General features: G+C 39.8%; 2 protein-coding genes across 4 annotated transcripts; both read right to left on the bottom strand.

The window, feature by feature from the left end:
* Positions 1-3,193: 3,193 nt before the first annotated feature.
* LOC122969981 (replication protein A 32 kDa subunit-like) lies at positions 3,194-7,061 on the bottom strand. 3 transcript variants are annotated; one of them, XM_044336052.1, is made up of 9 exons: positions 6,990-7,061; positions 6,360-6,412; positions 6,145-6,246; positions 5,036-5,149; positions 4,848-4,919; positions 4,629-4,736; positions 4,324-4,449; positions 3,921-4,018; positions 3,194-3,637 (listed from the first exon to the last, which is right to left on the bottom strand). In XM_044336052.1, the coding sequence occupies exons 1-9, from the start codon at positions 7,018-7,020 to the stop codon at positions 3,556-3,558; spliced, it is 786 nt and encodes a 261-aa protein (XP_044191987.1). In that variant the 5' UTR covers positions 7,021-7,061; the 3' UTR covers positions 3,194-3,555. The 3 variants fall into 3 exon arrangements, with proteins under 3 accessions (XP_044191987.1, XP_044191988.1, XP_044191989.1); XM_044336053.1 differs by having other exon boundaries at positions 4,324-4,440; positions 6,990-7,052; XM_044336054.1 differs by having other exon boundaries at positions 6,856-6,990.
* A 5,441-nt stretch (positions 7,062-12,502) lies between these two features.
* pdik1l (PDLIM1 interacting kinase 1 like) lies at positions 12,503-23,743 on the bottom strand. The gene is made up of 3 exons (XM_044336044.1): positions 23,605-23,743; positions 18,982-19,277; positions 12,503-14,273 (listed from the first exon to the last, which is right to left on the bottom strand). The coding sequence occupies exons 2-3, from the start codon at positions 19,264-19,266 to the stop codon at positions 13,533-13,535; spliced, it is 1,026 nt and encodes a 341-aa protein (XP_044191979.1). The 5' UTR covers positions 19,267-19,277; positions 23,605-23,743; the 3' UTR covers positions 12,503-13,532.
* Between the last annotated feature and the right edge of the window lie 1,738 nt (positions 23,744-25,481).

The following is a 25,481-nucleotide window of genomic DNA, read 5'->3' as shown; positions in this document are numbered from 1 at the left end:
CAGTTCATGGCTGAGGTCAGTGAGGTCACAGCGGATGTTGATGAGCAGTAGATAATTGATCTCACCTCGTCTAGCTTGTTTTCTTTCACCACGTTGAGGTGAAGTCTTGGGAGAGGTGTCCCTGACCAGGTAACAAAAACAACATTTTCCATTGTAATTCTACAATGATTCACATCTGGCAAGGTATGTAGTTTTCAGACAATTAGGTTGGTTGGCTGATGAATTACAAAAGAGTTGTTGACAAACTGTACACACAGTGAAAAGTTGCAAATACAGGTATTATTTACCATGTCCACCATGTTAGTTAGCTTGTTAGCAGGTTTGCTACATTTTTGTCTCTATTTGGTATAAAGTGAAGTACTGGACAAATTGAAATGGATGTTGGCAAGTATTCAATATCTGTAGAAAAACCTCCAGGTAGGTAATATTGGGTAAATTTATACATCTATTCTGATGCTCAGGATAATTAAAAGTCTAATCATGTTCATCCTGTGGGGAACATGAATGTGCATGAAAGTAAATGTGATGTAATCTGCACATTCGATTGTGATATTTCATATTTACAAGTGGCTAGGAATGTTAATGATAAATCATTAGTCAGTTAATTGCATTAAGAACATAAATATTGCAACACCGTCTTAAAATACTCCAGTACAACTTCAATATTGTACCACCTAAAAAGTCAGAAGAGCAAGTCAAAGGTGCAACACCATCCTCCCAGCAAACTATCATGTCGGTATTAGCTAGAAGAGGCTGTAGTGATGTGCATGCAAAGGCAAGTACTCAGAGGCTTTGCTTTATGATTAAATAATGACATGCTGCCTATTAAACATGGAGGACAGTGAGGGCTTTTGTGAGCAACTAAACTACATTGAGATTGTCATTAACATTGCTTGTGGCATTTCGACAAGAACTTTGTTTTCTCACAAAAAAGAAGCACTCCAATACAACTGGAACAGATGGAAAATAAATTGTGTCTACAAACAGCTCAGATTACAATTATGAAAAAGGGTAACACTGATAAACACTGGTGTGTAAATTGTTGCGGCTGTGTTTTGAGGCTCTTTTTTTAAGTGAGGTGGCAGGTGGCTGGTTAGGCTAATTTCATGCCAGTGTACTTCTTATATGAAAGCAAACTGCTGCACTTCCTGTTAAACCAGAAGGCTGGTCACACATTTAAAAGTTTTAATGTTTGATTCCTGGAGTGCATTTGCTCTCTGGACTATCACACTGTTCCTGTGAGGAACAGACCCTCCTGGCTGCATGCTGCCCAGACTTGTTCAGCACAGGTAGCCAGCTTTTGCTACGGTAATAAACTAATAGTCAGTTTCACTTACATAATATCAATTCACACACACAAACACAGAGCCACTCCCATGAATGCAATGCTGCAAGTTTAAGAGCTTGGTGTGGAGTGATTTGTCTTCAGGCAATAAAGCTTACCACATTTAAATTAATGGTGGCCAAGATTTTTTCATAATACCTGCTATCCAACTCTAGACTCAGGGGACTGGGAGTCTAGATTTGGATCTCCGATTGTCTGGTATCACAGAACTAATCCAAATCATGCTGCTCTCCAGTCATCATTAATCTTCCAGACTGGACAAGATAAACTGACAACCCATACTGCACAAAATTTGTATCAACAGGAATCCTAGTTTGGCTCTAAATTTATAATGGGCCCAGTTTATTGCCAATTGCGCAGAGTATTGAAATGCCAGCTGTAAAGGTCTCCCATTGGACAATTTAGCATCAGAAAACATTAGAAAGAAAGAAAGAAGCAGTAACAAGCAAGACATTTATAATGCAAACCCCTATGGACTTATCAAATGGGTTGCCTTATTTGACCTGTGATTGTAACCCCTTTATGTGATGATTCACAGCTGCCAATATGGTTCACCGGGATCATTATCACGAGGTCTTAGCATTTTTACAACGTCAGCTAAGACATTTATAGACACCGAGAATCCCTTTAGACATGTAAACTAGCCCCTGCAGAAATCTTTAAATGTAATCATTTCGTAAACCTGACTGCCATGACTGACATAATTGGCTACTGTTAGCATACTAAGGCTTGTATATGCCTCACTATGTAACAAGCTCATTTTCATGACCTCTATTAGCTCAGTTTTATCAGAGAGATTCATACTATTTAGGTCTCTAGTGATATTTACAGTATGTGGTTTGCATAAACAGACACTCTAAACATATTTGACTAAACACTGACAGTGTGTCTTATAACTGGAACACTTCTACTAAAACAGCACTGCAAATCAATCTCAAAATTAGTAAAAGTAATTTTTTTCTTTTTTTCTGGGGTGATTCTGGGGGCTGGATTCCTGAGAATCCATCTTGTCAAGCTTCAAATTATGTGCTTACCAATCAGCGTATTGAGGATTCTCACATGATCTCATGAATCCAGCTGTCCCGCAAGGTGAGACAGTGATAGATGGTGGTAGACAGATGGTTCATCCAATCAGCTGCCAAGTATTTTTTGAAAGTGCCTGCCCTTTTCCAAGCAGTTTCCAAGAACGACTTTTCAGATGGTTCTGTGTAACAAACCATCTGGCATGTCAGGTTATGAAACAGTTGCATTACATAACTATACAAGACTTATGCTTATGATAGAATTCAGTCTTCAATTTGGCATAATTGAGTATTGTCACTAAGCACATTGTATATGGTGAGGCGAAGTGCTAAAATGGGGTTATTTTGTTAAATTAGTGCAGTTTTATAAATGGAGTATATGCCAAAGTAAAAATGATATCCAGAAGAATTCTTACCTATGTATTTAGCTGCTTTATCATTTTAATATGTCAATAAACATTCCATTGTGGGATTTCTGAGGCGAGTTTGGCACGACAACCTTTCCACACGCAAGACAACCGAACTTGCACAAACTAACACATTTTATACAAGGGAATGTTTTGACTGTCTAGCATTTGATAATACTCATGTTTTATGCATATTATACCTTCTGCTACAGTCTATATGTGACAAACTTTATGCAACTTATCAGGATGAGCAGTCAAAAGGAGGCGTGTTGTTTTTTTGGCAGTTTGCTGCCATCTTTGCCCACTTGTTCTCTACATTGAATGCTGGGAAACAGGACTACAGAGATAAGACATATGGGGACTGTAGTTCTTCTTGAAAAGAAAATAAAGAAATTAAATAAATGAGACAGGACAAAATATATACTTTACACATTCTTCATGTACAGTTATCATAACCACATTTGCAGGGTACCCAGAAATACAGAGCATACAAACAGAGAGGCCTAAGCAATATATTAGTAGTGATGGAATACAGGCAACAAAGGATACACTATAAACCCTGTAACAGTTGACTTATCTGTCTGGACATCATTATTCATTCACCATTTTTAGACCAAGAAAGTACAGTAGCTCATAGTAAATTAAAAACAAAAAAAAAATCTTACTTAAAACAGAACTAAAACAAAATACTAATTTCACCCTGAAAATGTGAACCGAGTGTCTTGACCAGCTGTAATCCAGGAGAGTGACATAACTGGCAGAACAGCCTCCAGGTAGCCTGCTAATGTTCTGTTGACTTGAAATGCTTATCATCAATAGTAGAGAAGACATGGCCTTCACGTATCAGAAATGCCAAGGATGTCCTGTACAAGAACATAGACAGTTTGCAAGCATCTCACCTTGTTTCACAGTTATACATTATGTATGTATATATGTGTCCCTGGAATAGATCCAGTCTCTAGTTAGCTCCCTCCTAACAAATACAGTATGTGGAATGATAGGGGGCTCCATACAATACAAGCATATACTAATTTGTATCTTAGGTCACTCAGAGGCACGAGCATTACTTCAAAAGTGAGAAAATGAACATATTTGTATATATACACACCAGCAATGTACAAGAGGTATGATGAGTTAAAAAGGTACCTGATGTCTTTCATACTGAGGTAGTCCAGCTGTGTCTTCAGGTCATGGCAACTGATACCATCATCATGGACAGAGAAGCTCTTGATTACATTCAACACCTTAAATGAGGATCAAAAATTACTTTCTAATCCTGTGGTGCTATCAAATGGCATTTCATATAATATATGCACAAGTGATGTCATTTTTTTTATTGTCAAATGCAACACTGTTTTGTCAGGAAGTAATAACAACTGTCCACAGAGAGTTTTTGGAAAAAAAAAAGAAAAGACACAGCTCTGAAACATTATATATTATAATAACTTGTAGTGGTGGACTTCTCAAACCTCAGCAAAGAAAACAGAAAATATCCACCAAGTAAAATATGTTTGTAATATAGGTGAACTGACATTTTAAACCTACTAACCTGACCCTGGATGGTGGACAAACCATGTGGTAAGAAGGCGTCAGAATGTCCACCACCACACTTGACGGCTCTTCCAGACAGCGAGGCAGCAGTGGTATTCATATTCACATCGAACATCTGGATTAACAACACAGAAAATGCCAAATATATGAAATATCTGTGCCTGAACTGGAGTCAAATTCAATTTATAATGGATATTCTGCTCAGTACATAGCACATCATTGAATACTTGCAACTTAAGGCATAAAACAAAAGATTTGTTACAAGTAGTGTTACTGGCCAAACCCATTCACAAGCTCTGGTACCTTTCCAAAAAGCTGCATATGGGCTTGCACAACTTCCAACATGTGGGATGTGATCTCATTCAGGTCCTTAATACAACGGATGTCCATTGCCAGCAATGACCTCTGACCCTAATGCAAACAAAAATTGAATGTGTCATACAGTGTGTGGTCATAAACTCAGAGATCCTTCATGCTCACTCCCCTTTGAAGTCCACCAAGCCCTTTGTTTGTATTACTTACTTTGAAATTCCGTAGACTTCCTGTAACCTTCACATATGTTCCAGGAGAGGCAAACATCATCAGAGCACAGTCCTGTCAGAAAGACAGTTTGAAACTGATCATTTATCAAAATGGTGCAGTTTGCAGTGCTCATTTCTTTACCACTTAGTATTTCATAGTTCTGAAATGAGTCTTTTAAAGCCACATGCCTCTGTGTTAACCCACTGTTTCACATTCAAAGGTGGACCAGTCATGTCGTCCACAGAGTACTGGACATTTGTCACGAAGGGAGCAAATCCTCTGATGACGCCCACTAGGGACACCTGCAGAGAAAGAAGCGCATCAAAGGGTTATGTGCTGCACTATTTCTTGGTCAGGAGGAATCACTTTCTGGAGTCATGCTGGTTGCATGGCAACCTCATGACTGATTAAACAAGCAACCTTTAACATGTTAATTGGTGAGCTTTAGAGGTGCTTGTAGGCAGGTTTAACCATTGGACAGAGCCAGGCCAGCTGTTTGATCAGTTTCCATTCTTGGTGCTAAGCTAAGCTAACAGTTTCCTGGCTGTAGCTTCATATTCATGAGTGGGGTATTGATCTTCTCAGCTAACTGAGACACAATGTCAAACTATTCCTTTCATCAGGCATGTGTCCCTGCAAGTAAACAAGGCAGCATTCAACTACTGGGTGTCTAGAGGTGGGACCAAGTCATGGTTTTGCAAGTCACAATTAAGTTTCAAGTGTTGGCTGTGAGGCTCTAGTCATGACCAACAAGTCCCAAGTCATGTCCAAGTCAAAAAACAAGTCAGTTTCTAAAGTTCATTCTTGACCCCAGGAAGGAACCCACAGCAGTTGGGTGGAGCTTTCAATCACATGATCATCTCTACATGGAATCTGCTGAGTGTCATGTAACTCTAAATTCAAAATGTCTATTTCTTCCTGCACACTTTGAGGCGTTTCTCGACCATGTTGGCTTCATAGTGTCAAAGTCTTTATCTGTGTGTCTGCTGGTGTGCAGTGCCAAACACACATTTCCTTCCTGCAGACTGATTCAAAATACAGTATATCCGCTGACAGGAAGATGAAGAGTTGATGCACACACACTGCACAGCAGTATTTCTTATCTTTGGGTTTGAACAGGTTATCAAGTCATTTGACGTCAAAAGCCTACATCCAAGTACAAATTCAAGTCTTAAGTGTCCAGATTAATGAGACTTATCAGACTCGGGTCAAACCTATTCCTCTGCACTGTGCAGAACTGAGTGGTGATATGCACATGTAGAGAGAAATCATCTTATTTAAGTTGCGTTTCTCATACCTGGTGAAGTTCCCAGTCGCAGATTGCAAAGCTATCATTGCTGACTTGAGAAGCAGTCAGCAGCTGAGACACTGTGCAGGGTAAAATCTCAAGACTCCCTCTCTGTGGTGAAATCAAGGTTAAAGGAAAGCATTTTATTTTGGTTAAGTCCACCATATGAAAACAATTTTTTCAGATCCTAACACATGTATTTCAGTTACTATTGACAGACACACCTTTGTCACCACTGCTTTATGGCTGGTAATCCCATCAGGGGACAGACTGCAAGCTGGGGCGAAACATTAAATAACTGTTAGAGTAGAACTCATTTAAAAACAGCTTGTTTGCAAATCCTATTAAAACAAAACAGAGGAACAACAGGCCTCAGCGGGTACTCAGTTTGTGGACAAGTTTCATTCACAAAAAGTTCCCAAAGACTAAAAACACAGCACAGCTTCAAGTCCTGCTTTCAGAAATCAGAAGACAAACACAACAATAACAAATTTAGGAGTGACAGTCAGAGACCTGAAACAATAAGAAATATGAATCCAGCTAACATGTTATCAGAGCAGCTCTGCACTGTGACAGAAACAAAGAAGGAATGATTTGATGTGAAGTTAGATGCTAAAAAATATCTTTCTAAAGCAAAGCGCTCCATGATGGGGGGCCGGTCATGTGACAGTCACAGAGATATTAGAGGATCATCATCTTGCATGAAGCCCATTGTTTTACCTTGACTCCACATGTCAAACTTAACAGTCACACTGGCAACTACAGGTATTCCTCAGTAAACCAAAAACTTGAAATTTAAGAATCCACTACATAAAGAGCAGTCAGGCTGGTAGCACTAGCAGAGTATTTCTAACCTTTCTGGCAGCTTCTTTGTGTGCAGGCCATCAGGTGAGTTGAATTACCCAATTACCCATGGTGCAGTGCAGGACCTGTAAATGATCAGTGGTGAAGCCATTCATGCTTCTGTTCTTTACAACAGTTCAATTATTATTTCAAGTCATTTTATTTAAAAATCCATCAGTTCAACAGTGATTGACAGGTATTCACACCACTTTTGATAAACTTCATTTAATCTCTTCAAAATATCTTACAATGACATAAGAGCAAAATTGTTCATACAAAAGTGTGAGAGCAGAAGTTTGCCTGGCTGTGAGTTTGGATCTATTATTTGACATGATTCCGATTTTATAATGAAGTGTAATCTTCATCTGACACGCTACACTTTTTGTGTAAAGTGTGGCCCGGATTCAGGACCAGCATACCACATGTCACAATCCTGCATCACTGTCGCCCAGAACTGATAGATCAGTCACTAAGCACCTCAAAAAACTTGCTACAGGAGGAATGTTGAAAATACTTTTAGTTAACAGTGGGTATTCTTCTCATTGATCTGTTAGTTGTTAGTTTACTCCGCACCAAGTTTTCTACCACTACCATGGATGGATGTATAAAGAGAACTGGATACAGTGTTGGAGGCGGGCCCCCGTTCATTCCCATGAAAGTTGCTCAGTGGTGCATGCATGGATAATACATCCATGGGCACATGAAGCCAAAAAAGCCACTTCCTGAAAATATACTGCACAAAATTTATGGGCCCAATGCACCCATAAACATTTTGTGTGTGTCTTTGAAGTTTAGTTGGCAGTGACATTCTAAAACTGCAATTCGATTTGCACAGCACAGCTATGGCATCATGTCCTGTTAGTATAAAACTGAAAAGGATGTTCATTTCTTGTGTACTAACTGCACAAAAACAGTATACTATAAAGACTAGTGTACAGTACCTACCTGTATTCAGTAAGTAAACAGTATGTATACAGACAGAGCATGTCTGTATACATACATGCAAGTAGTGCAGGATTTCTTCTTCGTTTACCAACGTGAGTGCTATTCATCAACAATGTGCTCAGTGCTGCCACTGGTAGCTGAAGGCTCTATTGCAGTAACGCAAATGAATAAAATAGTAATGTCATTTATATAGCTTGCAGCCACCAGGGGCAGCACTGAGCAGCACACTGCTGCTGAGCAGCACACCAGTTTGCAAGTAAGAAATAAAATCCTGTGCCATCTTTGATTTTACATGATCTGTATAAACACTATATGCTAGCTGTATACAGAATACTAACCTTTATAGTGTACTGTTTTTTGGAGTTGGTACAAGACTGTTCAAGTTGATTTCTTGTATATTGACAGATAATGATACCAGACCTACGCCGCAGTACATGAATTAAACTGCAACTTTAAGAATGCAGCTGCCAGAACTTCTCAGAACAAAAGCAAGTGCTTTCCAAAAGTTAATTATATTGTTATTTCTGGGGTGTTTCTGGAGTGGTCTCATCCTCAGTTTTTTTGTCCAGTAACAGGCAGTTCCATTTCCTTTGTGCACTGGTTTGTGGGAGGATAGTGTCCAGCACACTCATAAGTCAAACATTTTTTAGTTTTTGTAATACTCTCGAGTATGCATTATTTAATCACTTTTCCATTGTGAACACACTACATTCTCAACCTCCTTTGGATTTGTATGTAGCTTACATAGCTATAGCTTGTATGGACAGTAATGGAAGGGACCGTTCTCATTATGTTTTTTTGTTACTTTGGAACTTCAGGTCAATAGGAAGATTGCCCACCACTGAGTGAATTCTTGTGTTAAACATTCCTGTAACAAATTGTATTAGCTGCTCAGTGAGTGACAAGTCTGAGTTCCCAGAGATAATAAAGTACAACCGTGACATGTAGTATCAGTCCTGGGTGAGGGCTGTGTAAAGTGGTGAGTTTTGATTGATTTCCCAGAATTCAAAAGAATTTCCAACCAGTCCAGTACCAAACAGAAAAGACGACTGAGTTCACCCATGTTGTATACCAGCTTTGCTTACACAAAATCACAAACAATAGGCCAATGAAAAACATACAGTTACCACTAGCACACCAACAGTATTAACCTGTAAATATATCACATCTTTTCAATGACTGAAAGAAAGCTGAAGCTGAATTAAGAGCTGAAGAAAATTGAATATCACAGCAATTTACATGTCAAACAAGCAGGGCTCTTGAAAACAGAGCATATCCACTCAAATGTACACAAACCTTGTTCATCCCCTGTCGATCCTATACAGTATTTACACATGTGCAAAGAAATTGAATAGAACAAATCAAAGTGTAAAAACACTCCCCAGAACTTGCTTTTGTTTGGCAAACGTCTAAAACCTCACAGGAAGCCAAGTGTCTTCCTCCTCCCCCTCTTGTCTAGAAGGATAGGAAGAAATCTGGCCGGAAATTACTCTACCCATCATCCTCTCCTCTGCTTAGAGCTCTGAGGATATGGGTGACCTACTTTGAGTCCAAACTTTGCTGCTCGTGTACAGAAAGCCACAAACACCACATTCTTGAAGAGGAGCAACATTGTCCGAAGCAGCTTGCATGAGCCTATCCTGCAGTAAAGACGGGCGAGTTAATACTGATTTGTGGTATTGCTAGTCATACCGAAACACCACGCTGAGGTGCCTTGAAATGTGGTGCGTCTCAAAGCACAGCTTCTGCCAATTTTGTGTTTGAGTGCAATATCAACGAGGCCACTATAGTGTACATGCCCAAAAGAAATTGTGAATTTCAGAAATAAGGCAAATCTCAATCGCACGGCAAGGGGGAAGAAACACTATTACAGCTAAGGGGGGAATTAAAGGCCATCTAGCAAATAAATGTTGGCAACAAGTCGGAGTTTGAGAGCAAGGAAGAAGGCTAGATTGTTTGGTTTCACAGGTTCTTGTAAAATTTGTCAAAGTGCACAAATTATTTATGACCTGAAAGGCAAAAGGGGTCCCGAGCATGATCCTCTGCCAAGTGCTGCAACAACTTAATAGGCTTAGAATTAGCATGTCGGAAGCATGAGGAAAGGGATTACTGTAAGATCCAGAGCCAAAGGAAACGAAGAGCAGTGACACAGTGAGAAGAGATCAAGTTAAACACAACAGTATTATGTGTCAAAAAAAAAAAAAAAAAAAGAAGAGATCCTCTGGCTCATGGAGGATTGTGTGCTGGTGTCTTCTCTCGCTTCTTCCCTGAAGGTGAGAGGCATCGCATGCATAAGTAGACTGTTGGCTGACATTGTGTTTGCCTGGTAAACAAATACCAACGCAGTTATCACACTGACTCCAGCCTCACAGAGCTCCTCCATATAATGCAGTAGGTAGTTACTGTATGAGGAATAAATATAAACAACAACAAAAAGTGCTTTCAGTGAAATTCACTGAATTCCTCGCCCCTTTTACTCATTCAGGGCTCTTGTCTAAATGGATTTTGAAATGTGAATATTCATGTCACTGCTCTTACAATACAAGCAGCTCATTCTTCAGCTAATTAAATCTATGTTTAGGCAACATAAGGATTTCTCTCAAGAGTAGATTTTGTTTGCGGTGTGTGAGGGAATCACTCACACAGTCTTTTGAATGTAGGCCAGTGTGTGTCATTGTAGTGTGCTCAGTTGTTTGGATATTCTTCTTAAAACGATAATTCTGGTTTATTACAACTTGGGTTTTATGTTCATAGTTTTGGTCATTATTGCTATTGGCTATGATAAATTGATGAATTAAATACAATCAGACAGATGTCCAACAGTTTCGGCAGATTATATAAACCACTAAATTTGGACAGAAAACTGCAACTGAAAGCACCTGAACTGTCAGTAAATCTCTCATGTGCAACCACTAGTAGCAACAACAAGTATGTTCGGCCATAGTTGAACAGGATTTTGGTCTGTAAATTGTAATTGAGGTTTTGGGTAATAATTTTACAGTTGGCCTTTGTTTTCTCTTCCACCTACTACCTACAGTAGTAACCTAGGGTTATGTTACTTCTAAGGTTAATAGCTAGCATATCATTAGCTTAGTGCATTATTATGTGGGGCTACAGGGGACATTAGTCAATGTAACACTGGTCAGAGATGCTACTGTATCAGAGTGAAGGCTTTCATTAGCGGTTGTGTCCTGCTCTTTACTGGTTTTCATTAGCCAAAGTTAAAGTTACTTTAGCCTCAGGTGTGAGTGAAATATGTTGTTTGGAAATACTGGCAAAAAAGTAGAAATTCAACCTTTGTGTTGCTAGTCAAAGTAATGTATGTATTTCTACAGTAGACATATTAAGTGCATACTATAATATAATACTAGGGCTGACTAGCTGTAGCTCAAAATTCAAGAACAATGCTACTCCTTTATTTCTCTGTTTTCTACTTTGATCATGTAGCTTTAGTCTTTTTTACATCAGTACACAGCACGGAGTTAGCTTTATATCATGTATGTAGCCATCAAAGCTGTTCAATTTTTGCGCTTAATTCAAAAGCTTTTTCAGGATTCTGATTTTCATATTAGTAAGCCGTAAACATTAAAAAGTCAGCTGGAGAGTTGTCACCTTAATTAGCTATCATTAGCTAGCTACTACTGAAATCTGCCAGCAACAGTTTTTCAGCCAGTGAGGAGCTGCTTTTGTCTATTTCTGTCTAAAAGCAAGGATCAAATGTTTCAACAATTAACACAAATCTCATGTGGTAAACCTACCACATAACAACAGTGACTAAAGGGTCGAAACTTAGCGAACAGCCAGTTTACTGTGAGTACAATGTTATTTTCACTGATAGGAATGTTGGCCAAAACTAAAAAAATAAGAACCAAGTTGTAATAAACCAGAGTGATCCTTTAGGCTCTATTCCTCATTTACTGTGTGAAGCGCTTTGTAATTAAAGGTATTACTATGCAGGATTTTCCTAAAAAACAACATATAGAGTCATACAAAAGTAATTTCTCTCAATCATCACTTATGACCCACTAGAAGTGTGTGGCAGTGTACTTATCTAGAGAGACTGTGGCCTCTGCCTGTATTTTCTTATTATTTTGTTGTGTTCCAGATATTTCTGGGTGTCCAGCTTTGTGCAGTGGGTGTGTAACCCCCAGCCAATAACAGCACACGGGGTGTGAGGTCAGGACTCGCAGCATAGCGACCAGGTTACATTGCTGTATCTGTCTCTCTCCTCTGCTCTGTCTGACACACACACACACACACACAGAGCAGAGCAGCCATAGCACACAGGATGAAACATGCACTTTGGCTGCATTCACACAAAACCTGGCAATGCGGCACCTTGTGCAGAGGTGTGTGGGCGTGTTTATTTGTGCTTTAGAACGTAGAACGACAATCAGAAAATAATGTTTTATTTATCTGATTCACTGCTTTGTTCCGTCTGTCTGTCTGTCTGTCTCTCTGTCTGTCTGTCTGTCTGTCTGTCTGTCTGTCTGTCTGTCTCTCTCTCTCTCTCTCTCTAGGGAGGAGGGGCCAAATGACCGACTTTAAATAGTGTGTTTACAAACAGCAACCAAAAAAATCCTGCATAGTACGCCTTTAATATCAAGTGTTTTTGTGTTTAAGGCTCTATATAAATAAAGGTGACCTGCCTTGATCATTATACATTCTGGTAAACTAGTTAGGGGTGCGTCTGGGACCAACACACTTATCTTTAAGTCTGTAATGGGCAGAAAGAGGAAAAACAGCAACCACAAGCACCTGCTGGCTGGACACTTGCTGATAAATGTCCCCCACCCACCCGACCAACCAACCGACAGAGCAGCCTTCAGAAAAAAACAAGTTATCTTTAAGCACCAAAGTTTGGCATTTTTCTCCTCCAAGAATACTGAGCAAAACTGACCTTGATAGGAAGTGTTTGTCTACAAATACCATCAGGCTGTATATTTTTATTACCTGAGCATTCAGGGCATATCTGTATTTGATGCCGAAACAGAATCAAATTTTTATGTAAATATTGTCATATTCATGCTGGTTTTTAAGTCAGGTTCTGTCAAAGCCACAAATGGCTTCAAAAACATTCCACACATGGAGGTGACGGTGTTTTAATATTGGCCCTTTGGATAAATGTGCACTGTAAAAATCACAGGATGATGTCTGATATTGCATTTCTAACGGTTAGCAGTAACAATTAGCACCGAGTCAAAGATGGCGTTTGTAGACAAACTATTTAACTATCACTTTGGTTTTCAGATCTAACTGAATCCAGGATTGAGGTCTTTTTTTTTTTTGCTCTTCCATCACGCTCGAGTTATTCTGTAAGGAGGAAGTGGAAGCTGTGATGTGATTAGCCTGAGACTAAGCTGCAGTTTGGAGCAGCAGCAGCGATGAGTGTCACACCTCTCCCCCCTCAATATAAAGACACAGCTAGTGTAGGACTGTATGTGCTTGGACAGTGGACGATGTTTAAGCCATGAAACAAAACAATAACTATTGTTCCCTAGTTAAAAATCAATAATCCCCCCATTATGTGACCATCTAGGATAACAGTAGCTGATGAAATGTGTACATGTGCTTGATCGGCTGAGTCTGTGGTGCCGTTTGCTCGTCCATCACGTGTCCCAGTCCAGCTCTCTGCATGCGATGCGGACCAGTCTGAGCTCCAGTTCAAAGGCGTCAGGCCGTTCCTGAGGGTTAGCCGACAGCATCTCCCTGATCAGCTGCTTCATGTGGCTGTTCATGCTCTTTTTCCTGGCGGGGATCAGCAGCTCCATCTTTGGATTCTCTAACAGGGCCTCCCCTAAGGGTACAATCTCGGAGCCCTGCTGCACGTAGCTCCCCAGCAGCTCCTTCTGAGTCTCCACGTCCACGAAGGTGATGCGCTCCACCATGGCCCAGATAATCACCCCCAGGGCGAAAATATCTGCCTTGGCTGTGTAGTGGCCCTCCCACACCTCCGGGGCCATGTAGAAGTCTGTTCCGCAGGCTGTGGACAGGAAGCACTTGTTGACGCTGGCCGGTTCCTCGGGGTTGAGCCCGGAGGTGGAGCAGACCTTGCTCAGACCAAAGTCAGCCACCTTGAGCGTGGGTTCAGACGAGCCAGCCGGTGTGCAAGCCTGCGAGATGAGGATGTTGTCTGGTTTGAGGTCGCGGTGTATGATCTGGTTGCGGTGCAGGAAAGCCAGAGCGCTGCCCAGCTGCAGCATGAAGCTGGTGTTGGTCTTGCGACTTGGCTTGCGTGACAGCAGGTAGGCGTTCATGTCGCCCCCATCGCAGAAGTCTGTGACAAACCACAAGTAGTAGGCACAGCACGGGTCGAATGTGATCTCACCTTTCAGAGACGTCTCCACCAGCTACAGTAGAAACACAAAGAACAATTTAAGTCAACATTAGAGCACTGTTTCATAAAAATGGCTCAGAAAAGTTGGACATATTGTGAAAAGTCGGTCTTGAATTAGCACAACAAACTGTTTTTATAAAGCCACCTCAAAGCTAACGTGAGCTCTCGAGCTAGATTCAGATCACCTGCCTGCAAGTGGAAACAATGCAGCATGTAATGTGCTGTTGTTTCTCATTGATATTAGCCTCACTGTTTGTTGTTCATTCTCTTTACATCGTGTCAGAGCTGTCTTAAGTTAATGCAAACCCAACATGTCCTGTGACTGCGGCTGCTTCAGATTAAAAGCATCCAACTGGCGAACCATGGGATGGCTTTTATTTTGAAACCGTCATGTAATTAAGATAAAACTTGGAAGTGATCCTGCTGAACACATATGGGAAAAATAACCTAAACAGCAACAAACAAGCCATTAAACGAGCTGTCTGGCATTTTACAGGAAATTTAAACAAAGTATCACCTCAAGCCCCAACAGACAAAAGCTGCATGAGCAAAGCCACAGTGATTATGTCACTTAGGCCTGGTCTAGCTGTCATGATTACTGATAAAATAACAGAAATGGGAAACAGTGTGAGGAGAAGAAAATGTCACTCATAACGAAACAAGCAAGGTTGTTCCGGCTTTGTATTCATAACATGCTGTCTGCCACCTTCCTTTGTAGGCCTTTTTTTTTTTTTTTTAAACATCAAAGCTGTGTGAGGAGCCTCTCATCTTTTTCATGCCTGCCGCAGGAAGTGAGTTCATTTAATCTCCACTTTTTGACGGCAGACCACAAACCTTGAGGTTTCATCCCATATCTCACATTAAAAGATTAAATGTGATGCATAGAATGAATCTGATAGATAGCATTTTGTAATACACACGGAATAGCTACAGGTTTGTTAAATGAATAATGTAAACTTAAAATGAATTGACTGATGCATACATATTTGCTCTGGATGTAAAACAGCTTTACTGGCAACACAAATGTTTGAATAAATGTCCGTAGTAGGCAATTCCTGGTGGAAATCCTGCTGTAAACAAATGGCTGCAAATTGTTTGGCATGACACTAGCCAAGGAATCCACTACCCAAGAAGAATAAATGCAAATTATCCCACAGTTGGTGCAGTCAGATAATTCTGCCCTATTATCATTTGTTCTTCTGTAAGCACGTACTGGAACATTACAGAGTAATAAAAAAAGAGCTGGAATAAAGGGATTCTGGGAAAGTGTCCAATGCTAGCACTGCAGAAAACTGAATGAACGGTCTGACAATAGCCCCGCGTGCCACTGAGAGACTATAATCAGGCCCAGGCAGAGTGCCTGTGAGTCCGCCGTCAGACAGCAGGGAGGCACTGCGACATGACAGGCTGCAGACAGGTTGACTGGGGAGAGGAGGCCCTTCTAAACCTGACAACACGTTCATGTGACTGTGGAGACACGGAGGCCACAGACAACACAGATCTAGAAACTTCCAGCTCATGTACATCAGGCAGCACACACACACACACACACACACACACACACACAGAGTGACAAAATCCAGGGTTCACCTGCAGATTTTCTATTTCAAGTGCCAATATTTGTGCTGATATTCTATGTCTAGTGTGACAATTTCAGCAGAAACATAATCTCTGACATTAATAAGTTTACACAACACTTTCTGATGAGTCAGTTGGCTTACTGGAACAGTCGCTGACTTTTATGTTTAACCTACTACATCTACATTGTCTGAGAAAAATCTGCAATGTTGTCTTTGCCAGCAGCAGTGAGACAGCAATATGTCAACAGTGGGAACATTCCTCTTACAATCTAGGATATTTTACAAGATCTCGTGAAATGTTTTGCAAATCAAAACCAGCTTCCAATTCATTACAGGAATTAAAGTGTTAGTCTATTTTAAGACAACATGTGGCTAACCAACAAGTGTTTTTTCAAACGCCTCTTAAATGTCATAATTACAAGTACTGTAGGTCGAGCTGCATTCCTCTACCGTCTGTTTTCTGCTTCCTCTGAAAGCTCGCTGTCATCTGTGTGCCGTGTGGACAGAAATGTTGTGGAAAAATCTTTACCGGCAGAGATTCAGTCTGCAGATATTAACAAGATCTGCTTTTGGCAAACGCTGCAAATGAAACCTTAACTGGGGCAAGTGTGACGGGCAGATCAACAGATAACTTTGTGTTATCTGATGATCTGTTCTATTACTGGCACTATAAAGCTGAGGTTTATTATGAATGTAGGGTTTGTTTCAACAGCCAGTCCAGTCAAGGTTTGAGGTTTATTTCTTATTAGTGTGAAGTCATTTATTAAAAACAGTCATTGCACCTGTAATGTCAGTCACAGAAAACTTACCCACAATTCTTTTTTTTTGTCAGAATACATTTGTATACAGGTTCTGTTCATACTGATGACCGAATCATTGATGAAAATATAAAACTTTTTTGTCTGCTAATGAAATATATAAATCAGACCCTACTAGCAACCCAAGGTGGACCAGAACTGAATTATCTGGGCAAACAAATGAATATCAACAATGTTGAGTCTTTGTTTCATTCTGGATGCTGTGACGCTGCAGTCTGACTAATCCTTCCAAATCTGGAATTACAGCTCACTGTAACTCACTAGTACTTGACACACTGGTTGTTCTGAACCACACCTGCTCTGTATCTGTGTGACTTTGACCTGTTATCTATCAGAGAGGAACAACAAGCTTCAGGATACACAGCCTTGTATACCTAAGAGTCATCTCATATCTAATAACCAGCTAACCAGATAATGTTGCAGTGACTGTTAACCCCGTAAACTTATGTGGGTTGGCTGAATGAAATATCTAAAAGATTCCGGCTCACATGGACATTTGTAAAAAAAGCACAATGAGAAACAACATGGTAAATTCCAAGTATGCATGCGGCTGACAGACCTCCTACCTCAAGATTCACAACTGCCTTTTACATTGTGGGATGATACACTATTGACCTGGTCCAAGAGGCAGCTTTACTGCTGTAGCTTTGCTGAGTCACTGGAAAATGGACTGAAGTGAAACGGAAACCCATTCCAGCTTTTACTCAGTGGAGTTACCCCGATGATGATGCTTGGAACAGGACTCAGAAATCATTTCTATTGAGACGATTTTGATAAAGTAAAAACACACCACAGATGATGGTTTAGTTTACACAAGAATGACAAATATGTGGAAAAAATTCAACCGGTTTTTACTCTTATTTTATGCCTGTAAACAAGCCCAGAGGTAGAATTCAGAACTGGATTCTTGCCTATTTTTATTTCAATGAAACAACTTATAGTAGGCTGCTTCTTTATTATTGTGATGCACGACAGATATTAATAGTCAGGCTATTGTGACATATAGTTAGAAACGTGCAAAGGAGCATAGAGTCAATTCACCAAGTTTCACTTCTGTGGGTTCACACACACACAAACACAAACACACACACACACACACACACACACACACAAACATACACACACACACACACACACACACACAAACAAAGAAACAAAGTTCTTCTTTTGCTTGTCCTAACAATAAAAATGTACAGAAAGAAAGATCTGTTCAATGTAGGATTTCATGGGTACTAATATGAACAGATGTAAATTATAATCAAATTCCAGACATTGACCAACACTGAGGACAAGACATGCGGTTAAAAAAAAGGAAGATCAGCTGATAGCCAGGACTTTGAAAACATTTCACACATTATTTGCTTGAAGCCAGCCTCATATAGAAAGCAACATTTATTTCAGCTTTTTCTTCGGTCAATCAAGTTCTGGCCTCACTGACCTTTTAAGGAGATATCAACTTGTGTGAGACTGATTTGCCGAAAAAAATGTGTGGAAAATGTAGACTTATGGTGTTTTCAAACCGGCGTTGTTTAGTCCAACTGAGTCAGACTCTGGTTGGTTTCCTTCTACAAGGGTCTCGATCCGGTCCTTAAAGAATTCTGGAGCAGTCAATTTGTGGTGGGAACTTGATCTGACCTCGATCTGACCAACTACAAGGAGTACTCAAGTCTGACCTAAAAGGCTCCTGTAGCTGGGTGCACTTTGCATGCTGGGATGCAGATGAGTGAAATCAACAGTTGCTAGCAGCTAGCTGGAGAATGGATCGAGGTTCAACCTGGACTGATGACAAAGTATGTTGCCTTCATCAGGACCTTCTTGTCTTTACATTCTCACTCCTGCCCCAGACACATCTGACCAATCAGAGGACTGAACTCTCTCACAAGGCTTTTAGTGATGCATCTTGGTTCCCTTGAATTTTTTCCAACAACTAATCCACAGATTCAGACCAGAGCAAAGCAGCTATAGGTTTGAAAACACCCACAGACCAGCTTCTACATTTGGTAAAAGTGTATCTAACCTTGTGGCTATAAGTCATTATTCCCTGCAGCCTCGTCAGTAAGGTCATCATACATTTTCTTCCTTGGAAGACTTTTACTTTGGGGCAGCTGCAGGAAGTGTTGAGTTTGCATTATCAGCGTAGTTACTTTGGAAGATGTGATGTGATAAATGATTTTGTTTTTGCTTGACCAGGTTTAGAGACCAACCCTCTAACCACAACATTTTCATGCTTGTATCTACCATCTTTACCGCTACACAAATATACCAACTGTCCAACTACAGTTTACTGTCACCAACCCTCTTCCATTGAATTCTGTGTCCTCACCTCCAGGTACAGCGGGGAGCTGGAGCCGTGGTTCATCCTCTGGGCCAGCTGGTCCCGCTGCAGGATACACTCCTCCAGGTGGATGACGTTTGGGTGCTGGCTTTGGATGCTGCTGAGGGCCCAGAACTCCCGCAGGGCGAGTTCCACATTCTCTGGAGAGTGGCAGCGGATCTTCTTCACCGCCACCCGGGCGCCTGTGCGCTTCACTACTGCCTCATAGACCACGCCGTAACTGCCACGCCCCACCTCCTGGATCAGCTCGTACTTCGGCTGGCTGCTGACCATCCTAGTCCTCACTGTAGACAAACAACATGGGTGTTAGTTTGCTATTGTTCCTACTTCTGTCTCAGTTATATTTTCGTCACATCTCATATTACTACTTCAAGTCTGGACGCTGTGTTTGAATGCATTTCTTGTATTTTTGCTGTTATTTGTGCATCACTTGTTGCATCATGTTGTTTCTAGTTGAATTCTTCATTCAGTGTGTTTTGTATGTCATCACTGTCTAGAATCCCCAATAAAGAAATGTAGGATTTCCGTCCTGTTGCTCCTTCTAGTGGACTAATGAAATCTGAGGCTTCAGCCTCAAAACCCATCCCAGTATCAACAACAGAAATACATATTACTCTTAAGCAGCACAGATTGTTTTAAAATTCTTCAACAAATATCTTCAATAAACCCAAATAAATAATCTCCCTACAGTTTTCATGAGAGTGTTACTGGACCAAACCTATTGTGCTGCTCCCAACTGTTGCCTTCTTGATTGGCCTTGCACTGCCAGAGAGTAGCTCTTAAACCAAGAGTGTTCTCCTTCCCTAAAGCATTAACATGAATTCTTCCCAAATATTAAAACAACAGCATTCCCTCCTCCAACAGAATCTTTTAGATTCAAATCATAAAATTAGTGTTGGAGCCATTTAGGCACATATTGGTATTTCGTAGAATGTTTCTGTAATCACATGATATATGTGCTCTAACATTATTTACGTTCATGCAACTGTTTATGTATAGTATATGTACAGTTCAAGTATATTTTGCAGAGACTTTGCTAATTGCTTATGTAACTTTATATACTTGCTATTATTCTTGGGTGCTGGAATGCAGGAACATATATTTTTGTTGTTTGCGACAGTGGATGGTGCCTGAAGGTGTTTTAATGTGTATGTGCTGAGATCTAAAGAATCTGCAAATAAGTTCAGATCAAAACAAGTGTCTGACCGTGTATAATGTGCTTAATGTGTACATGAGATAGCGGGTAATAATGCGTGTTACAGTTTAGAATATAACATCGAGTCAGTAATGGACCAGGACTTTATGTAACTTCAAATTAAGTGTCATTCAATGTTTGCCCTGCCTGCTGTGGACTTGTGAGAACATTGGGTTTCAACAAGAAAATTAGATTTAATTCACTAACACGAATCAAAACAAAAATACTACTTGCAACATGGTAAAATGGCCATTATAATGAGAGAAACCAACATAGCACCACTACACACAACATGCCTCACATTACCCATGAAAAACACACACACCTCAAACACACCACATTTTAGAGCCTCAAAAATGACCACTGTGTTAAACTGACATCAAGTTTCACAGACCGGTATCTGTTGTATCTGTTACGGGGTTATTACGTTACATTGTTCAGGTGTTTATAAAAGCACGTCACACTAACATGTGATGCTTAAGAGAAATTGCTGCGCCTATAAAAGCAGAGCACAGCAGTTTACATTGGAAATGGGAAGTATGGAAAAGGCATATCTAACCAAAGGTCAAATCATACCAACAGTCTCACTCATCCTTATCATGTAGTTATATAATCCTGTTCCTGCCACTGCAGAAAATAGCTCTCAGACTGCAACGACCGATTATTTCCATAATCAGTATGGACATCCCGATTAAGTTTTTTTTAGTCCAATGCGATACTTACATTCACATAAATGTTGATTAAACATGTATTTGACACGTTGAAATAACAGGTGTGGCCCACTAAATCTGCCACACCTGATTTTTCACACTGCTTGATCCAAATATTGAAGGTCCTGGTTCAAAACTATTACATTTAAAAGCTGAAATTACTGATATGCTATCAATGAAAGTTTAGTTGGAAAAACGCCACTCCTGAACTTGACATGACACATGTCACTCTGCTGGAGTTGTTGGAACTACAGAAACTTTATAAGAATTGTAAAGTGGTGTAACAGAGTGAGGCCTCTTCCCTCACAAATGACACCGGCTGCAGAGAGCACTTTAACACAACAACAGCCAAGTTTCATTTTGGCCTGTCATCAAGTTACTCATGGAATTCATTTTAATTAGCAACAGCTGATGTGACCCGCCACCGGCCACGTATGTCATTTTATCCAGTGAAAGTCAGTGCCAGCTACGAGTGAGAAGCTGCTTCCTGAATGTTTTGTACATTTGTTTTTGCTAATACGAGAGAGGAGGGATAACAGATACGATAGCGCCGGAGCTTAGCGAACATGTGTTTTTTTGCCAACCTTGGTGTCAGAACTCACGTCGGTGCACCCAAATAATTTCTCACGTTCACACACACACACGTTCAATAATTTTTGCTTCCACTGTAGAGCCCAGCTGTCATTGAAGGAGAGCAGCAATGCAACATAAGCAGGCTGAGGTGGACAAATCACAGCAGAGTAAAGAAAGGACTGGTATTTGATCGGCTTTATTTTAGCTGATAAAGATCCATTAAAATCTGCCTGGATTGGTTCGGGACACCTCTAATAATCAGGTATTCTAACAAGTTTTCTAACAATTAGTCAGTTCATTAATCAGATGAGAATACTTTTAAATAGTTTTTTTAAAGATTAAATGGGGCTGCAAATGATTATTCACTTCTTTATTTAAGTGAATTACTGAATCTGTTGACTATTTTTACCATTAATCAAATAATCTGATCTGACCAATAGTCCAAACCCCAAATATATCCAATTCACAATGACATATATTTAATTAGATTCAAAGTTATTGTCATTGCACACAAAATAAAAATGCCTACCAGTACAACGCCATGCAGTTTAGCATCTAACCAGATAGTGCAAACAGTAGCAAAAGTGCCTACAAACAAATATAAATAGGTAAATTATTATGTAGAATTAACTATGATATTTACAGTGATGATATGATATGAGGAGTGATATATTTACAGTATGAACACATTTGCTGGACATTTTTGATAAATGGTTTATCAATTATGAAATTTGACTGATTGTCTCAGCACTACTCCTAATTAAAAATGGTTTCCTTGTACAAATACATTAGTATTAATATCTAGTATTGTTTATTTAGAGATTGAATAAAAGTCACAAAAATATCATTAATACATAGTCTAGAAGAATGTGGCTCAGGCCTTACATTGCTGAAACTAATCTGAGTATTGTTTCAGTGGCTGATCCAAAAAAACATATTTATTGACACAGGCTGGATATACTGAATTTATGCCAAATGAATGGCATGTGGGTCCTTATTGATTCACAAAACCTGTTCACTGACATTATCAAAACTTTGCAGCTACTGGTATCAAACTGAATCACTTTAAAGTCTCCTTCCACTCAAAAATATGTTTTTCTTTTTGTTCCTACAGTAGGATGTTGCATTCATCTGCTTAAAGTAGAAAGTTTCTCTGTGCTTATTGAAAATCTGAATTTGGGGCATGATGTGTGACATCACAAATAGTTTGGAAGCCAACCTGGTCAACTATGCAGCTTACAGAAGTGATGATGTCAACTTCTAAGATTAAATATATTTACATATTTATAGATTCTGGAATTTTAATGAGTTAGAAGGAGGAGATGTAATTTTCAGGATTTTAACAAGATAATTTGCCTTTTTTGTGGAAAAAAACATATCAGATACAAATTATTATTTAAAGAGGACTATTTTATTTACATCTTAAAGCATATCCGGAGGGGATCTTTAAACATGCAGATTGTAATGTGTAAAGTGTTCTGACATTTACAAGCAACAGGACACTTGACAGTGACAAACTCATTCCAACACCTGCCTGCACCTGGCTGTTCAATTGACACATCATAAAACTTAACTTGAATGTAAAGATACTTGACACTTTTAAATTCGGAGATGATAAACATCTGCCAACAGTCTGAAGACCTGAGCTGTCTCCCCAGACAGGGATACTGATGCTAACTGGCTAATCAGACATCCACTTGTCTGATTGGCTAACAGGCTAACAGGCTAACAGCTATGTGGCCTGTAACGATGATGTTGGTTAGCTAACGTTAGCTAATCACGTTAACAGCAGCTAACAAAGAGTCCAGCTCTCGCCAGCACAGTCGGCATGAATGTCGGCATTAGCTTCTATCAGTCACACCTAAAAACAAGTTCATTACGATTCAATTGTACTAATGCTGGGGGCATGGAAGAGGCATGCACAATAAGCAGAAGGTATTGACAGTTTATTGTCCTGTGTGTGTGTATGTGTGTGTCAACCAGATTCCTCCAAACACATACACACACACTCTCCCACACACACACACCTGCAAACCCACACAGACGAGTAACCACAGCAGACAAGACGACCGTCTACAGACAGAAGAGGCTGCAGTTGTTTATGCTGTAACTTGTCATGTTTCTGTCTCTCACCTTTGAATCGTTTCTCAGGGGTTCATTTGTTGTCTTCCTCACTCTCCCTGGCAGCCATTACCGCCGCACACGTCCTGCTCGCACTGTGAGACACTGGACGTGAGCGCGAGCAGCTGCTGTGCACTGCAGCGCGCGTGGTGCCCAGGATGAGCCCACTTCCGGCTAAGCATTTCAAAATAAACTCCTCTATGCAAAGAACAGTAAAACTGAACGGATGAAACAGTGTGAAGCAGGTTCCAGTGGAGTAGACACTCCAACGCTGTCAGAGTCTCCTGACATTAACTACACAGCTATACTTAAAGATCCCCTCCTGAGTCTGCTTGGAACAATAATGTGTCTGATTTTGTTTTTCCACAAAAAAGTATAATTACCACTTTAAAATCCTTAAAATTGCATCTACTCCTTCTCCCTCATTAAGAAGTCCAGAATCTATAAATATGTAAATATATTTCATCTCAGAATTTGAACTGCTGAGCGCAAGATGTCTCAGTCCAGAATTCTGGACCAGAATCGTCTTCCAAATATTTTTGATGTCACATATCATGCTTGTTGGCCTGCCCCTTAAAATTGGATTTTCAATGAACACAGATAAACTTTCCTCTTTCAGCTGCTGAATTTGAAAACAACCTTTTAGTGTTAAACTCTGCATATACATCATTCTGCACAGTGAAGCTCAAGTCTTTTCATACCAATACCTGGGTGTTATGATAGATGCCACCCTATCAAGGACTCTTCATTAGAACTTATTTGTGAGAAGATACAGCAGCACATTTAATTTCTTCATAGACTCAGATCTTTTGGAGCCAGTGGCCAGATTATTTTTCTGTTTTTTAAATCAGTTATTCAGAGTGACATGCTGTGCTTTAGTACAGCCTGGCTCAGCAGCCTATCTGTGAAACTTAAAACTAAATTAAACTATACTTTGTGCGAAGATTATTGGCAAACCTGTGGCACACTCCTTTCAAGTAGCTCACAACAAGAGCATGCTCAGACTCGATAACAGTATCTCTCCTGATTCCTGTCATGTTTTTATGGGTAATTACCAACTTCTGCCCTTTAGGTGATTTGGAGTCCCTCAATTTACACGCAACAGGCTGAAGAATGCTTTTACACATCAATCTATCCTGTTGCTAAGCCAAAATCAGCGTGCTGCGAGCTGAGATCTGAATCCAGCGGATAAGTGATATGTATGACTGTCATGACTGTTTGATGTGTTTTGTATCTCTATGAAAAGAGTCATATGTGTAACTGTATGTTTAATCTGTGTGAAAATCTCTTGAATGGAACTGCCTAAGGATGCAAAATGAATTTCAGGGTACACTGATAATAAAAGCCATATTGTATCATATCGTATGTACCATATCAACAAAAGTAATATCATATACAGTATACTGTATTTAATGTTATATTCCAATGTAGTTGATATATTTACCAAAAAAATAATTCCTGCTCAGAATGAGAGTCTTTAAAGCAGTATTTAGCCCATCATGGTGTACTAGAACTCTTCATTAAACCCATATTAATGGATCCATTAAGCATTACGGCACAGGTGACACATCACAACTTTCCAGTAATCAGAGAAATCACATTATCATAATAACATGATTTTTAGCAATTAAAAGTTGTGTTATGACCAACAAAGCTGTCTTATTTTAATAGAAGACACATAGGTAAATAATTGATGCATTTAATGTAACTGCTTCAGTGAACATGATAATTGGTGTCTCATGACACCAAACAGAATCCTCCTCTTTGTATTACATGTCAGTGAAAAGCTGCATGATACTGAATGGCAAATTCCATTAATGCTGAGATATTATTGCACACATACCTGTTTTCACAGTGAACTATAGTTTAGAAATGTGACTAGTGACTTA

Source organism: Thunnus albacares, chromosome 19, assembly GCF_914725855.1.
Source record: "Thunnus albacares chromosome 19, fThuAlb1.1, whole genome shotgun sequence".
NCBI lineage: Eukaryota > Metazoa > Chordata > Actinopteri > Scombriformes > Scombridae > Thunnus > Thunnus albacares.
The sequence above is the reverse complement of the archived record's forward strand: the minus strand, read 5'-3'. Positions and strand labels throughout refer to the sequence as shown.